A 16,217-nucleotide genomic window follows, 5' to 3' on the forward strand; every position below is an offset into this window, starting at 1 on the left:
ATGGTGTGCAGCAGCAATTTCCTCAACGCAGTCACTTTTCTTCAGACTTCTTGGGTCAACATCCAAAAACTCCGCCATACTCAAAGTGTAATGTTCCTGAAGGCTTCACTCAGACATGTTCTGGGTACACTAATGATATGAACCGTCAACCCACACAATATGTGGGCAGTTGCCCTCCTCAGCAGAACCAGCATCAAGGCACCATTATTGTTCCACCACAATTTTCTCCCACTGCAGCACAACAATATTCCGATTTCCAAGAAAATATTGAAGCCTCCCGTTGCGGTGAGCAAAAGTATTGTGGTCAACAGGCATTGCCCGCCAGGAGTCAATCACAAGCTTCTGGTAATGCTAATTATCTCAATTCTGCATTCATGCCATCAGAAAATTGTAAAGTTGGAAATCAACAGACTCATCACCCTTCATCAGGGCATACATCTGAGACTATAACTTCAGGTCATTTATCACCTGAGGAACAGGAGTCTCCACTTGTAAATTTCACACAATTGATGTATTCTGAATAATGTCTATTTTTATTACTTTTACTTAATTTAAGTAATTTGCCTCTGACCAATATAAATTAGAAATAAAGAATGATACATATTTTGGTGGAAGATCGATATGTTTACTGAAGCCAAAATTTGAAGTCTCCTTAGTTGATGTTCTAATTGGTGTTTTGTCTGTAGAAATTGAACAATGTTCTTCTCTGATGTCCAAAGTGCTGTGGGATTGTGAAGCAGCGTTTACTAGAATTACCACTGTCTCATTGTCATCTCTGTAATGTTGCTGTAAACCATTTATAGTCCTCCCATGATCAGTATTACTAAAAATGTGTTGTTTTTTCTCCATGTGTCTGTTGAATTGTATGAATATATGTAAAACATTCTTGTGAAGACATGTGGCTTGAACAGCTCAAACCAGAAAATCACTGCTGCTGTCAAAACTTTTTTTTAAAGAAAAGGACACTGAGGGTTTGTTTCTCTTCTTTGATTTATTTTGTCCTTATCTTTTGCTATCACCGCCGGTACAACATGAACTTAACAGCCAATAAATAGTGTCAGCACTGGAAACCAGAGAGTTCACTTACTATAAAGTGTAGGTAGTATGCACTTAAAGGTGCATAGCTGTAAATACACGCCAGTTGTGAGTGTGAACACCTGCATAGTAACAAGTTTCACAGTTTAGTTTGCAGAGAAGTTTTCAAATCTCACCTCACATAATTGGATATTGGTAAAATACATATAAATACTGTACTGACATGGGTCAGGTATAAAAAGACGTGCCATCTAAAAGCAATGATTCCTGTGGCGGTCGCACACTCAATGTGACTCTCAACAAATATCAGGTGTAACAAAGAACTAGATGTAAAGTGATAAAAAATTATATTAACACACAATGCACTGCATGATGGATAAATTGCAAAAATGTTTTAATTTTTCCAAAATTTTCACAAAGTAATTTGTTGCATTTATAGTTCTATTTGTGTTACAAAAATAAGCCTTGCTTCAATCATTGTGACAGGCAACAAAATGCATACTCGTAACTAAAGAAAGCAGTATCACAAAATTTTTTTACCTCTTCATGAAAAAAAAAAAAAAAAAAACAACTACCATCTATTTAATTGATAGAACTCAAAGAATAATTTAATATGATTGTGATCTTTTGAATACAGTCTTAAATATTAGGAACATAAAAGACATCTAATTGCAAGCATCTTCTTTGGTGCAAGCAAGACAAAACTGTCATTGGTGCAACCAAATAACAATCTGCTACATGAACACATTCTGTAACATATACATGGAAATATCAACACTGAAGTCTTCATAACATATCAATATGGAAGATAACACAGGACATTTACGGGATACAAACTACTATACAGAACATGCAGGGATGACCATTATTCGGGAGCAACTTTTGACGGACGCTACCTTCAACTTATTAAGGTATGAGAGTTACTTAAGTTGTAGCCTAATGATAGTGAAATCTTTGCTTCTAAATTATGCCACAAAGCCTTGGATATCAGTCAATACTGCTAAGTAGGTGATTTGTTACCTAACGACAACTCAAGGGCTTAGACAGAAAATAGGCACTCTTTGCAAAAAAGGACCATCTACAGGTGCTCAAATGATTTAAGACTTACCATAGAAAAGTAAGCGTTTTAGTGTGAACATCACAGATCACAGGATTAGATACGTAAAGCTGCTTATTATTGTGAAAAGCAATACGTAATTGTCAAGAGGCGACATGCATACTCTGCTTACCCGGAGAAATATTATAACTCATATTTTTTCAAAATGCAAATGTTTACAAAAATACGAATTTCAAGCAATCTAAAATGATTTCAGAATCTACTCAGGCGACCTTTCAGGTAATCTATCAAATTATAACAAACAAAATTTGGAAAAATATTGTTTAAAAAGTAACTAACTCCAACTAGCTATGAACATCATGAAGTCTTTCAATGAAAACTCTATTAAAAATAAAGTGAAAAAAATTTGGAGGCATCCTCAGTGATTTTCCTCACATCCACGATTAAATGCAAAACATGGAATGAGTCAGAAGTGAGCGAAAGGAAACAACAATTTTTTTTACAATTGAAGAAAATGTGTTCAAAATATTAAAAATAACTGGCATCTATTATTAATATTCCTTAACAAATACAACAAGTATCTTAAAAAAAAATCAACTTAACACATGACTAAAATAGTTCCTGAGCCACTTGCAAAACAGAGGAAATGTCTCAACAACCTCAGCATTATGCACTACTGTACCTTTGAGTCCTATAGGACTCAACTGTAACTTAACCAGCACTTCAACTTCCACGAGCCTCATTGATAACGACCAATGACTTGAAGCTTTAAGAATACTTACAAATTTAATAAAGGAGAAGAAAGTCAACTAGTTTAAAAAAGAACTGTTGGTCAGTGATCTGAGAGGAAAGTCACTTGCGTCTCTAAGAAGGATTTAGAACAAGAGTTCCTAAACTCTGGAGTTGACCGCAATAATAAGGGTTCAAGAATACACTGACATAATATTTGTGCATAGGAGCAGCAGGCATAATTTTGAAAACACAAACTTGCTTGTAGTACTTCCGTATGTACACTAAAAAAACAACAGAAGTTTGTTTGTCCGTATTTCACTTAAAATATCCAACTAGTTTGTCAAGCACAGTTTATTTGACAATAAAACAATAAAAGCACTGTATCAAAAATAGTGGGCCATTCTGGTCAATGTGCAATGTCCACACAGGTTTTAGGATTGTACTTGTGCCTTGATGCAAGGCAGCCAACTGCATTGGATCACTTCCAAATTCAAATTTTACTCTATTTCGTCTTCATATTGAATAACACCCTTATAACGAGGAAGCTGAGAATACTTCAGTCCAAGCCTTTCAGCTATGTCTTCAAGGATGTCCAAAACCTGTAAGAGAATAAAAAAAGAACGGATGAAAAATTTGTAAATAAATGAATGACATTTCTTGTTTGGAATTAACACTACCACAGTTAATGCAAATAACTCACATTGTCCAACTGTTCCTTGGTATGGGCAGCTGAGAGACAAAATCTGATTCGCCCTTCCATCAATGGAGTAGCTGGGAAACCTACACCCACGGCTGCAATCTTCTTACTCACTAAAGTTCTTACTACTGCCCTGTTTAACAAAGGAAGCAATGGAATATTGTTGTATATAAATGCATACATTGAAAACATTGTATGATTATCAATGAATGTAAACCATAAAATTAAGCTTACCCAATTTTGGAGAACATGTAAACAAGTAGAGGGACAACAGGAGAATCCTCATTGCCATAGATAATGACGCCCATCTGGTGGAGACGCCGTCGGAAGTATCTTGTATTACGTGCCAACTGCATTACTCTTTTCTGACCTAAAAAGATTTCAAAACTAATAAGAATTTCTGTCTTAAAATGGACATTTGAAGGGAAAATTGAGCCAACTACCTTCATGAGTTCCATCTTCTCCCATGATTATGCGCATTGAAGTGATAATCTGCTGTGCAACAGGGGGTGACATGGAAGATGCATAGCAAGCTGCATGACTGTTAACACGGAAGTAGTCAACCAGTTCCTACAAGAAGACACACAGAGATGTAGACCAGGAAGAAAAATAGGCTCTGGAATTCAGTGAAAAAATTGGTCTCTACCTTGGAGCCAGCAATGTACCCTCCAGCTGAGCCAAAGCTTTTGGTGAATGTTCCCATTAAAACGTCTACATCATGGGGATTAACACCGAAATAATCCACAACACCTCGTCCTCTTGGTCCCATGGCTCCAACACTATGAGCTTCGTCCAAGAACAGGTATGCCTGAAGCAAAAAGAAAAAAAGGGTAAATTAAAAAAAATTAAAAAAAATAATAATTTATAATTTGATTTTTGCAATATTGATAGAAACAGGCCACTTAAGACAAACCTTGTATTTCTTCTTTAGGGCAATAACCTCAGGGAGATGCACAATAGAGCCTTCCATACTGTAGACTCCTTCTGCAACAATGAGAATCTTCTTCCATGGTACGTGAGTTTTAGGCTGACCCTGGACAACTGCATTGCGTAGAACTTTTTCCAAGTCTTTCATGTCTGTAGAGAATAGTTTTAGAAACATTAAAGTCAGACAAGACTGACAAAGTAAATACAGAGTCACCATGTTGATAAACTCACTGTTGTGCTTGAAAACTCGGATTGTGGCACCAGACAGTCGCAAGCCAAGGATGAGGGATGCATGGTTTTTCTCATCGCTGATCACCAAACACCCAGGGGACAATATGCATGGAAGATTTAGAGCATTGGTCGCGAAGCCCATGCCAAAAGTGATAGCTGCCTCCACTCCCAGAAAACGAGCAGTCGTTTCTTCTAGCTCCAGATGAATAGGACTTGTGCCTACAACACAGGGTTAGTTTCAATAATGCAATAATTGAAGCTTCATTGATTTAAAAAGAGGATAAGTTAAGCGCATACCGAGTTCATGTCGAGTGCTGCACAAAGAGCATGCATATTTCTTGATGGACTCTATCGACTCCTCAGCGCAAGGACCAGACGCTTCAGCAAATCCAAGATAGTTGTAGGATCCTAAGTTCAAGCATTTCTTTTCAAGTCCAGTGTACTCAAAAGTCCACCCATAATCATTAGTTATTCGATCTTTTAAGACAACTTCAGCACCCGGAACACTGCATATTGGTCTATTCCAGCAATCTCTAATACGCCTGTATACATATCTTGAATAAAATTGTTCAAATCTGTTATAGAGAGGAACATAGCCCTGAAAAATAAAGTAAAACAAAGTTTTAAGTAAGTTAATTGATCAAAATTTCACAAATACATGCAAGAATTTTTTATCATTTTTCAATTGGAGGTAAGAAGAAAACCAAAACTGATACCTTTCGGTTCTTTTCTTTGGCAACAGGAGGAGCAAAGAGAAATTGGTTTAGATATCCTAAGACAACCAGCAAGTAGAATCCCATATATGTCATGACAGCAGTGTAAAGTGGCACTTCTTCAAAGGACTCTTTGGAGCGAATCTTTTCTTTTCCCTTGGAATGGACATCTGTAGCCATGCCATTGCGAACACCCTGCACAAAAATAAAAATAAATTAAATAACATTTTTGGTTTGTTTATCAATATTATTAATCAAGACAGAAGCGGATCTCCCCCCTCTTGTTGGTAGTGTATGGGTGTTAACTCAGTCTAGCACTACTGTCCTAATAGAATGTGAGGTCATGTATGACTTTCAAGTGATAAAAGAAAGTATCTGTACAAAATTCTATGTTGCTCACTAGCTTTTCAACTCAGTCAAAGTTTGTTTTCTGAAATTGTCCATCACCCAACTAATTTATAACGTAGAAAACAAAGCTTTGTGCCCCTGATTTGAATGTCTTGTGCGTCGCAAGACTTGACACAGCAGCCTTCGGCTCTGTGACTGACAACCCGACTGTCATATCCTGACTTGCTTAAGAAGCTCCTGGGGAAGACAGGATCACGAGGAGTCGACCAATTCCAATGCAGTGGAACAGAAGGACGAACTCCTAACCTGTGCCCGACTGGGACTAGGACCGAACTTGACAGGGACTGCTCGGAGAACAGTGCCAATGAGAGCGTCGCGGGGCGGCAAGGGGGCGGCCGGGCGCCGGTTCCGTCACCGCGGCGACGCCCTTTTTTTCTAGGCCCTGCTTCTCTAGGTCTAGGCTTAACCTGCCCTCAAAGGGTTGGGTACGGACACCGCCCAGTGGCGCTCTCTGTGCGCACGAGCCGGCGACGGCAAGCGACTTACGGGGCTGAGTCCATTCTTCCTGACGAGCTTCACGCCGTTAGCCTTGCCGTTGGCCACGTTCGGGGAATGCTTGCCATTGGCGCCGTGGATCTTGAGTTGACGGGCGCCGTCAAGAAGTCCCTCCGTGGCCATGTTTAGACGCAGCAGGCGGAGATGTCCCGCCGCGGCCTTCGCCTTCTGCTTCTGCTTCGCACCTGCAGTGCGGTGCCGCGCGCAGCGCTGTGTCTTGTAGCGGCAGCTGTCGGAACCAACACCTCCTGCGCTCTGCGCATGTGCGGCTCGGAAGAGCACCAACTGTAAGCAGAAAACACAAATTTTCTGTCACAACTCGCGGCGCGGAGTCGCGCAAGGGAAATTCCGTGTCCATGTCCGTGGGCGTAACCGGACCAGTTTCGGACGCGTTTTGAAAACAGAAGCGTCTTCGGTGTTGTCGAGGCGTGTGTGAAAAGCGGGGAAGGTTCTTGTGAAAGAGGTGGGGGCCGAAAAGCCGGGGAGGGGCGTTGTGGAGGAGGTTGGTGACTCATCTTGTCCGGATCGGATGTTGGAGGCAGACTGCAGAGCCGGCCCGGCAGCACAGCCAGCAGCCGCCATCCGCCATCACCACTCGGCACTCGATTGTTTTCCTGTCTGGTGTGTTGGTGTTTTCACGTTCGTTTGACAGTTACCCCGTTCGCGCTACCTGACGTTCGGCCGTCGCCGACCCGCAGTCTCGCAGTCCGGCCCATTCAACTAAATTCTTGCGTCAGCTGCTGGACAGCTTGGAGTGATCAGTGAACTTATCGGACTTGAGAAAGGGTGAATCGCATTCTGCAAGGATGGATACTGAAGGTAAGGCGGACCTGCACACAATCTCGAGCTCTAGCCCCTCCCAGCCCATGCGAAGGGAACACGACTCGCTGGACGATTTCGAACATTTGGAGGCGTACGCCTACAAGGGGGATTTCTCGCCCTCGAGTGAGAAGGAGAGAACCATGAACCCGCAGGACGTGTTACATGAGGACTTAGCGGCGCAGAAATTGGAAATGTACCCGGAGCGCGATGACACTGCCGACTTTATTCAACCCAAACAGTCAGGACATGATTTTGGTTTGGATTTTCCAGAAGCGAAGGCGTTCAAGAGTGAGCTATCCCCGAAGCACGACCCCTTGGATGACTTCCTTGGTGGGGGCAGTCGTCTTGCTGAGAACCCTCAGCACTTTGCCGAGCCACTCAGAGACGACAAACGCCTCCACGAATCTCCCTCACCAGCTGGCAAGGACATCATGGATACTATGTCGTTCTTACATCACGAGTCTCAGCCGCATTTCACTCCTGCTGCTGGAGACAATTTTATGGATCGTCAGTTCTCAGGATCTCCTGTTGAGAAAGAAGATTATAGTCTCGAGGATGAGGTGATTCGCCACGAAACTCCATCTCCAGACCTATTACCCGAAACCAAACCCCAGCTCCCTGCTTTCAATGACCCACTGGATGATTTTGGATTCTCTCCCAAGAAAAGTGCTCCTCCACCAAACCCAGATCCTCTCGAAGATTTCTTCTCCAAACCTTTGCCCAGGGAGCCTTCGCCTGATCCTTTCAGGGAGCCCTCACCTTCGTCATTCCGTCAGCCTTCTCCTGTGGTTGTCAGGGAACCCTCCCCTGAGCCTTTCCGAGAGCCCTCACCTGTCAGAGAACCCACCCCTGTCCGGGATCCTACTCCAGAGCCTCCTCCAAAGCCCCAGGCAGCACCCATTCCGTCTTTCAAGGAGTCCGAGAAGAAACCTGAGAAGAAGGAAGTCAAGGAGCCTGAACCTAAACCTGTGGTTTCCAAGCCCTCCTCACCACCACCTGCACCTCCAAAGAAGGTCGCTTCTGGTGATTGTAAGAGCTGCGATGGTTTAGGTGAGTCACTATTATTCAGTTCTCGCTTTCAATGGTGAAGGACACACTGCTGCCTGTATTAAACCGTGTCTTATGATATGGCTGATAACAAGAGCTTCAAAACTCCTATGCGGTAGAGTCATCCTGCTGCAATTTGCGCTTTCGATGTTGCCTGTGATTTGACCGCTCCACTATTGTACTGTCCATGATGTGGTGGGTGGCCTTGAGTTTTGCTGTGGGATCCCAAGGGTCGCTGTCCGGCCCGTTGGGCCCTAGGCCCTGGCCGTACACCGTGACCACGCCGAGCTGGCGGGATGGCGCCTCCGCCGCCCCGCCCCGCCCCGCCCCGCCCCGCCCCGCCCCCTCGCGCTCCGCGGCGTGGCTCCGCGGCGTGGTTGCCGCGGTGCTTGGTGGCGGCATGGCGGTTTGACACGGCGCTGGGCATCAGGGCACGGCACGGCCAAGCCGCCAAGCCTAGCGTAGCCAGGGTCACTGACAGCGAGGGGGGTGGGGAGGGGTGGGGAAGGGAGCGAAGGCACGGTTGCTACCGGCGCCGCGGCTGGACTGGGCCGGACTGGACTGGTACCCCGTGTACTCAGGTGCACTCGCACCGCGTTCTGACGGCCGAGGGCCGAGCTGCGCTCTCCTCCAGCAAGCTCTCCAGCCTGGAGGCCCTGGAGGCACGGAGCTGGAGGCGCTGGAGGCTGCAACGTTCGCACGCTTTCGGCGGCTTTCGGCGGCGGCTCGCTGTGTCGCAGTGTTGCGTCACCATCGCCGCCGTGCGCTGAGCTGGCCGTCGAGGCTTCGCAGGCTTTGCAGTGGGGTGACGCACCGGCCGACCATCTCGACGTGACGCGGGGAACCAAGCACCTCCTCTGCGGGTCGCGGGTTCGAGCCTCGAGTCCCGCTGCCGTCCGACGTGCGGTGGGGATTAATTTTCGCTCGCCCTGTCTCTGTCGCACTCATGGGGAGAGGGTGGACTTGGTGGACACTGTCTAGGCGGTCCGAAAGGGAGTCGAATCGCGTCTTCCGCCACGCCCATGCCCCTCGCGGCCTCCAATCGGGTACAGCGCGTACAGCGCTTACAGCGGGCCGTCGGATCGTTTTCGGACCGATGACATCACGGCGAACCGGCCCGCCGGGCCTGCCGGGGCCGCGACGCCCATGTCGATGACGATACCCTGCCAAGCCTGCCAAGCGTCCAGGAATCGGAGAGGCGACGCGATAGCCGCCACGAGGCAGCCGGCTGCTGCGTCTGTCTCATCGACTTTCAAGTACTGTACCGCTTCTTTCGCTGTTCTCGAAATGCCGGCGTGCGTTTCCCTGTCTCGGCGGCGCCCGCCTGTCTCTCTAGACGGATGCCTAGACGGCTGCCTCTCTATACGGCCGTATCTACAAGGCCGCGGCGCCGGGCTCTCTAGACGGCGCCTGCCCCTCTAGCGTCTCTCGGAGGGGCGCGAGAGGCGGCGTGTATTTCTGGCCGCGGTGCGCGGTATGCGCGGTGCCTCGCGGAGCCTTATGGAGCGGTGCGCGGTGCCGGGCGGTGCCTGGTCGGGCCGTGCCTGTGCATGGCTCTGCCGGCCTAGCGGCCGACGGGCCTTACGTGCGCGGTGTACCCCAAGCGGGCTAAACAAGGAGGGACCGAAATTCCGGCGACTGTGAAGCAAAGCAGGTATCGAAGGAGGACGCCCTTCGACGCGGCTAGCACACTGCGAAGCGTGCGTTCTGAATTTCTGCCGTTTTCTACTCTGGCGCGATGAAGAGGTTTCCTGATTCTCGTCGGCGTCGGGCCGGCCTCCGGACGGACACGAGACACCCCTTGCAGGGCGGGGCTGGAGGAAGCGGCTCTCGAATTACCGCGCCCCCCTGGGCCTGGCCCTGGCCCTCCTGGCCCTGGGGCGGGGCGCAAAGTGGCGAGCAGGTAACAGCTGGGTGCAGCTGGCTGTGTGCAGAGCCGCGCTGGTGGCCGCGGGGCCGCGCACTAGGCCAGCGGGGCGTCAGCGGGGCGGCCTCGTGCACTCCGTGGAGCACGACGGGGCGGCGTGCCGCGGCGTGGAGGTGGAGGGAGGGCCAGTGCATGCACCTCATACACGCCGGAGCTCCAGACTTAGCCTCGTCTGCCGCGAGGCTTTCGCGCTGTCGATGACGTGGAGCAGCGGCATCCTGACCGCCTTGCCGCGGTTTTCCCACTTTCAGTGCCGCTAACGCCCCGCCTCGCCCCGCCCCGCCTCTAGCCGCCGCGCCCTTGTGTGCCTTGCGCCGCGTTGCGCGTCGGGCACTACTTTATGGCGGCGGGGAACGAATTGGACAAGAAGGGCTGGGCGGACCGTCACCTGGACTAATTGGCCTCCGTTTTACGGCCCCGAATGGTCCGGGAACGCCTCGGGAACACGCCCTGGCGGCGGTGATGATACGACGGTGACGTCACGGCCGTCCTTATCTTGAGCGCGCGTCGCGCGTGCGTCGGCCCAGGACGAGGCCGTCGTGGGCGCGCTGGTTAGTGTGGCGTGGTGATCGACGACCTTTGGGGCCTTTCGCGTGATTGGTCGACGGCGTCCTCGTTCGGTTGACGGCGTCCTCGGTCGGTTGCCGCCATGTTCCTGGAGGAGGGCGAGCGCCACACCGTGCTGCACATGCACCAGTGCCAGCATGGTGATCATGGAGGCCACGGAGGCCATGCAGGCCGCGCGGGGCTCCACGCGTCCGCTCCCTCCACGCTGCCGCGGCCCAAGCGGCCGGCTCGGCCCGCACTGCAGCGCCGCGCGTCCGCCCCCGGGCTGGCCGACCTGGCCCAGCTGTCCGGTGAGTGGCGACGACGTCGTCGACGTCCTGCCCAGCAGACTGATTCCGATGGTCTTGTCTCTCTCGCACTCATGGGGAGTCCCGTACCGGTGCGAGAGAGACAGCGCCACTTTGCAGAGTATGAAAAATGGCGCGGCCGTGCGCGCGTCGTCGCCGATGCCTTTGTTTGCCTCCAGCAACAAGCTCGGGGCGTGCGGGGGCGCGGCGGGGCGCGGCGGGGGTAGTTTTGCCGGGACGCTACCCTCGGCTGGGGGAGGGGCGGCGAGGGCGGGGCCGCTCGATAGCGAGGCGGCAGCATCTGCAGCCCCCCGAGGGGGAAGGCCGGGGCGCGGGACGGCCAAAGGCTCGGCCAAAGGCGAGCCCAGTGCCGTCCTGGTGCACCACTGCCTTTTGGTGCCGATGTCGCCTTCTGTTTGGGGTTTCTAGGTGAATGGCTAGGGCTGGCCGCCCCGCCGGGGGGACGGACGGGCGGACAGACAGACAAGCAGGCAGACGGACAGACCCCGGGCGCAAGGGGTGCGTGCAGGACGGTGCGGGGCGTGGCGCCGGGGCCCCTCGAGGGGTCGGCGACGCCTGGCGACGCCACGGGGGCGGCGCTGCCCGCAAGTTGTGCAACCCGGCCCCTTCGGTGTCTCTCTCGCACTCCAACGGGGCGCTCCATGCGTGCGAGAGAGACACAGAGAGGTGGCGCAGTTTCTGCCTTTGTGTCGACCTGGGCCCTCTCGACTCGGGAGAATGAGTGGCAACCAACGTGGTGAACTGAAGGAGCAATGAAAGCCTAATTCAGTTGAAACCGCGGCCACGCTGCGAGCTAGGAAGCGTGCAGTGCGGACGGACCCACCCGTCACGCGACGATACCCCGCGCCGCCCGCAGTGCGGCTTTTAGTGCTGCCGTCGCGGGTGGCGTTCGGGCGTGGGGTATCGCCGAGTCCTGTAGTGCGGGTACTCCCGTGCGTTGTATCGGCCGGGCCCTGTCACTCATTGTGAGTGAGTGAGTGAGTGAGTGAGTGCCGTGCGTAATGGCCCCGTGGCGGGGCGTGAGCGTGGCGGCTCCTTGCATGGCGTATCGATTGGCGCGGTGCACCGAGGCGCGTGCCACCTGTCCCTCCCCGCGCGCCGGGGAAGGGGAGAGGGGGGGGAAATCATCGGTGCGAAACGGTTATTGCAGACGGCCAGGCCGGTCGGCGGCCGAGGCGGTGTTGCCGAGCACGGAGCTGGAAGGCCTGGAAGGCTGGGAGGCGACGCGAGTGTCTGGAGCGACCGGAAGGGGGCGGCGGCCGGGCCGGAAGTCGTGCCGAAAAAGGGAGTTCCTACTTGCGGTTGACTTTGCTGGCCTTTCTCGCGCTTCAAGTTGGCACACTCGCTGGACTGGTCGTCAAGCTTCGCGGTTCCGTCCCCGACCTCAAAGTTAAATACAAAACAGTTGGAGCGCGCGGAAATATCGTATTCTTTATTTCTTCCGAGTACTGGGGGGACCGGCCACCGTGGAATTTTTCTGTACACTCAAGGTATAGGCCTTCATTTCCATCCTCTTTTTAGGTGCCCCCAACGTGCTTAAAATGATCTATTATTTCGCAAACAGCCCAACGCGATGGGCATTTCCGCAACCCAGTTAGTAAAAGACGCGATGATGCCCGTGATAAAAACAACCAAGTTCAAATTGGAAAGTGTTCGCGGCTGGGGGCAAATGGCGGCTTTGCGTGCAAGTTTCGTTCTCTCTCTTTTTTTATGGCTAATTGATGAAATGGGCACGTGGAATGAATATTCGCCGGGCCGGTTCGCCAAAGCGGATCGCCGCGTCGTTCTTCCTCTCTCTCTCTTGCACTCATGGGGCGTTCCGTAAGAGTGCGAGAGAGAGAGAGAGAGAGAGAGAGAGAGAGAGAGAGAGAGAGAGAGAGAGAAGAGAGAGAGAGAGAGAGAGAAAGAGCGTGCGGAATGCGTCCGCTGCGGCCTGGCCTAGCCTAGCCTCTAATGGTAATGGTAACGTGAGGGCGGGCCACCCGCTCCGCCGGCGTGCGTTGTGGAGGCCGCGTTGCCTACCCGGCGGACGGCAGGCGCTCGCCTCTCCCTGATCTAGCCCTGCTACTCCCTGTCGTCCCCTTCGTTAGTCAACCGTTGACGTTCGGGTGCATCTACACGATTTCGTCTGTAAGACACGTGCAAATGCCAGTAAATTCGTACGCAAATTTCCGAACACGATCTTCTTGATGCTCCCAAACGTCAACGCGTTGCCGACGAAATAATCGGTCGGAGAGTGAACACTGCAAACCCGTGGCGGTTAAACCGAATCGCGCTCGCAAACTGATTTAATGGTGTCCCTGCGCTCTCGCGAGGCTCGCCTGTTTGGAGCACGCGCGCGTTTTGAATTTGTTGACTTTTTTTAAAACTTTTTATGCGGTTGTTATGCTGGAGTGAGGCATCCTTGACCGCGCGGCGTCGGCCGACAGCGCGGTGGCAATTTGGCTTGGCGCGGCACGGCATGGTGCAGTGTGGTGCAGAGAAAGGGGTCGCCGGGCACTGTAAATTTCTTTCGGCTAATCCCGTCAAAGATTTTCGTGAAACGAAGTTCCCTGATTATCTTTTGGACCCATAAAATGCGGCGGCATATTTTACTATGAATCATGGAAATGTTGCTGATTTACCGGGATCCTTGCGACTATTTCGTGAAGATGAAATAATTTTTTTGCGGATTTGCGGAGACCCTTGTTATTTTTTTTTTTTTTTTGAAAGTGGAAGTGAAAGACTTTTTGAGAGAGTGTGTTGGGAGGCGTTCTGGCCAACCGGCGGCGTTTTCGTGGCGGGTGGGATATGGCGTGGCGATCTTTCGCTGGGACAGCATGCATGGGAACGGAGCGACATCGCATGATGCAGATAGGACATCGCCTCGAGCCTCGGCCCTCGGCGTGTGTGCATTTTATTTTTTAGTTGTTTTTATTCTCCCCTCCCCCTGTCGAGACTCGTGCTTTTTCGTGTGTTTCCTCTCGGTGCGGCAATAGTGAAGCGGCGGCTGTCGTCTCGTTGGCATGGAGAAAGCGCCAAAATTGTTTTAAAAAAAATTTGATTTTTTTTTGCAAAAATTTTGTTTTTATTAATTTTATCAAATAGGTAAGCTTTACAGGGATTAGTTTTTTAAATTGCGGAGTGCCCTGTGTAACGAAGAGGGACCTCACTTCGAGGGACCTAAATACTTCGTGCGGTTCTGCAGTGTCCGAAACGTAAAATGCGGCATAGCAACCTCGGTACCATTTTGACGGATTTCGCTCTTTTTTTCCCGCTCCGTCATGTCCGGCACTCGATGAGTCACCCTCGTCGAGGATGTTCTTCCGAGTGTGCCTCGCTATCTTGTAAGCGATAGCGCCACCTGACGTCGCCCCGTCTAGCAGTGCAATCTCGAACGCCTCGAATTGCATCCAATGTCTACAGTTCTGCCAACTATTATTATTTTTAAAACAAGTTTTTCTTAATGCTTTGGGTGGCCAGGCCCTTTTTGGAAAGTCGCAGCAGTTGTTTCAGGGGAGGGAAGAAGAGAAAGGGAGAGGGGGTGGGGTGTCTCTTTGAGGTGCAAGAAAACTCGCCGAAACACCGAAGACAATGCATTCTTCATTTTCTCATGAGCCTTCCCCCCCACAAATCTCAAAGATAATTAGCTTTGCCCCAAAAATAGACCGGCTTTGAAAATTCTAGCTTTCAAGAAGACTGATTGCTGTCTATCCTTCAGTTTCTAGTTGAAATAAATTCGCGCCCCAGAAAATATACGACGTGCTCAGTGTCGGCGTTAAAAATAGATGTCCCAAGGGATAACTTTTTTGTTAGTGCGAAGTTTAGTTATCTCCGAGGGTTTCCCGAGCGGCTCGGCGTGGTTTTATAGGTTTATGTACTTTAAGCCGGTGCGCAGTAGAGTCCTGCCGTGTTCGTTCGCTTTGCGAGCGGTAAAGTCCTGGCGACACTGCCCCCACGTGACTCACCTGGCTCAGGCTGGGCGGTCCATTTACCGGCGCGTGGTGTGATGTATCCAATGCGTCGACGCACTCTCACACACACACTCGCACGTATTCGCGCACTGACACAGTGTCGCGTCGCGCGGGGCTGGCTCCCACGTCGGATGGCCGACTCTCGTCTACTGTCTCTCGGTTCGTGCAAACGGCGGTGTGGTCGCGGTGTGGCGCCGCCACGACAGTGGACGGGCAGACAGATAAGCGGACAGACGGGCGCTTGGCTCGCGGTCTAGCTGGCGGTGGGGCAGGGCAGGGCGGCCCAGGGAAGGGCCCGGGCTCCGTGATTGGTGGTGGCTTTCCATTTTAAATGGCTGGCAAGGCCGGCGGGGCTTATTTCGGACCCGGCGGCCCACAGTGGGCCAGAAGACCGGTGGAGGCGGCCGAAACTCTTGACGCGTTTTGAGCCCCAGAGTCGCAAAATGGGACTCGAACCGAACGTGTGACCCCACCAATGGATTGCTCTCCGAACGAGGAATCCATCGGTGGGGTCACACGCTCGATTCGAGTCCTGTTTAGCGACCTACAGCGCCGAAATGGTCCTTGGGAATGGCTCGGCTGGCGCACTGGGGCAGTGTTCGGCCGGACGGGCCGGACGGGCCCTGTGGACACCGCTTGGGCCTCAGCCGGCGTGTTACGTGAACGCTCTGCCCGCCAACACACACTCACAGTGTGACATGCGAGGTGATGCACCGCGCAGGCCGCTACGTCGAACCGTGTCTGTGGCCTCGCCGCTGCTGGTGCCCCCATCCAGGCACGGGTCCAAGAGTGGGAATAGGGCGGATTCCGAACGGGGGCTGTTGTCGGTCTGACTCTCTCGCACCTATACGGGACGCCCCATGAGTGCGAGAGAGAGAGAGGGGGGGCCTTATTCTCAGTTGGCTGGAAGGCAGGCAAAATGTGGCTCCTGTAAGTCGCCCCCCCCCCTTGAACCCGCCCCTGGATCCGCCCTTGTGGTCGCCACTTGTGGACGCCGGCCCGCGGTCAGGCGTAGTAGTACGTATTGGTGTTGTGGCGTGCCGGGACATGCGTCAAGGTTACGCTGGGCGAGCATCCTCGCGGGACCGACCGGCACACCGACATTATTACAGTTATATTGCACACTGATTAATTTCGGACAGTCGTTAGGACTCTCTGTCCCTTTCCCACTCTCGTGCGGGTGTGCGAGAGAGACAGAGACAGACAGAGCGGACGAAAGTTTTTGTGCATACGCACTGTACCGGATTCGTATCTAGACCGACCCAGAACGTGCATCTTGTGCCGCGGTGTCCTCCACT

General features: G+C 51.4%; 2 protein-coding genes across 5 annotated transcripts in view; one reads left to right on the forward strand and one right to left on the reverse strand.

Annotated features, from left to right (window-relative positions):
* Positions 1–1,412: 1,412 nt before the first annotated feature.
* LOC117653973 (serine palmitoyltransferase 2) lies at positions 1,413–15,069 on the reverse strand. Its single transcript, XM_034400058.1, has 11 exons — positions 14,914–15,069; positions 6,287–6,580; positions 5,396–5,587; positions 4,977–5,277; positions 4,680–4,898; positions 4,435–4,598; positions 4,168–4,329; positions 3,965–4,091; positions 3,756–3,891; positions 3,525–3,654; positions 1,413–3,423 (listed from the first exon to the last, which is right to left on the reverse strand). The coding sequence occupies exons 2-11, from the start codon at positions 6,416–6,418 to the stop codon at positions 3,322–3,324; spliced, it is 1,665 nt and encodes a 554-aa protein (XP_034255949.1). The 5' UTR covers positions 6,419–6,580; positions 14,914–15,069; the 3' UTR covers positions 1,413–3,321.
* LOC117653991 (reticulon-1-A) overlaps positions 6,785–16,217 on the forward strand; it is a 30,620-nt gene continuing 21,187 nt past the window's right edge. For 2 of the 4 annotated variants that reach the window (XM_034400098.1, XM_034400108.1), the window contains exons 1-2: positions 6,785–7,114; positions 7,388–8,167. In XM_034400098.1, coding sequence (XP_034255989.1) covers positions 7,102–7,114; positions 7,388–8,167 — 793 coding nt within the window. In that variant the 5' untranslated portion in view covers positions 6,785–7,101. Of the gene's footprint in view, positions 7,115–7,387; positions 8,168–10,906; positions 10,949–16,217 lie in introns of those variants that run through there. The other 2 variants (XM_034400134.1, XM_034400143.1) reach the window with 2 other exon arrangements.

Source organism: Thrips palmi, unplaced genomic scaffold (assembly GCF_012932325.1).
Source record: "Thrips palmi isolate BJ-2018 unplaced genomic scaffold, TpBJ-2018v1 HiC_scaffold_10, whole genome shotgun sequence".
Classification (NCBI taxonomy): domain Eukaryota; kingdom Metazoa; phylum Arthropoda; class Insecta; order Thysanoptera; family Thripidae; genus Thrips; species Thrips palmi.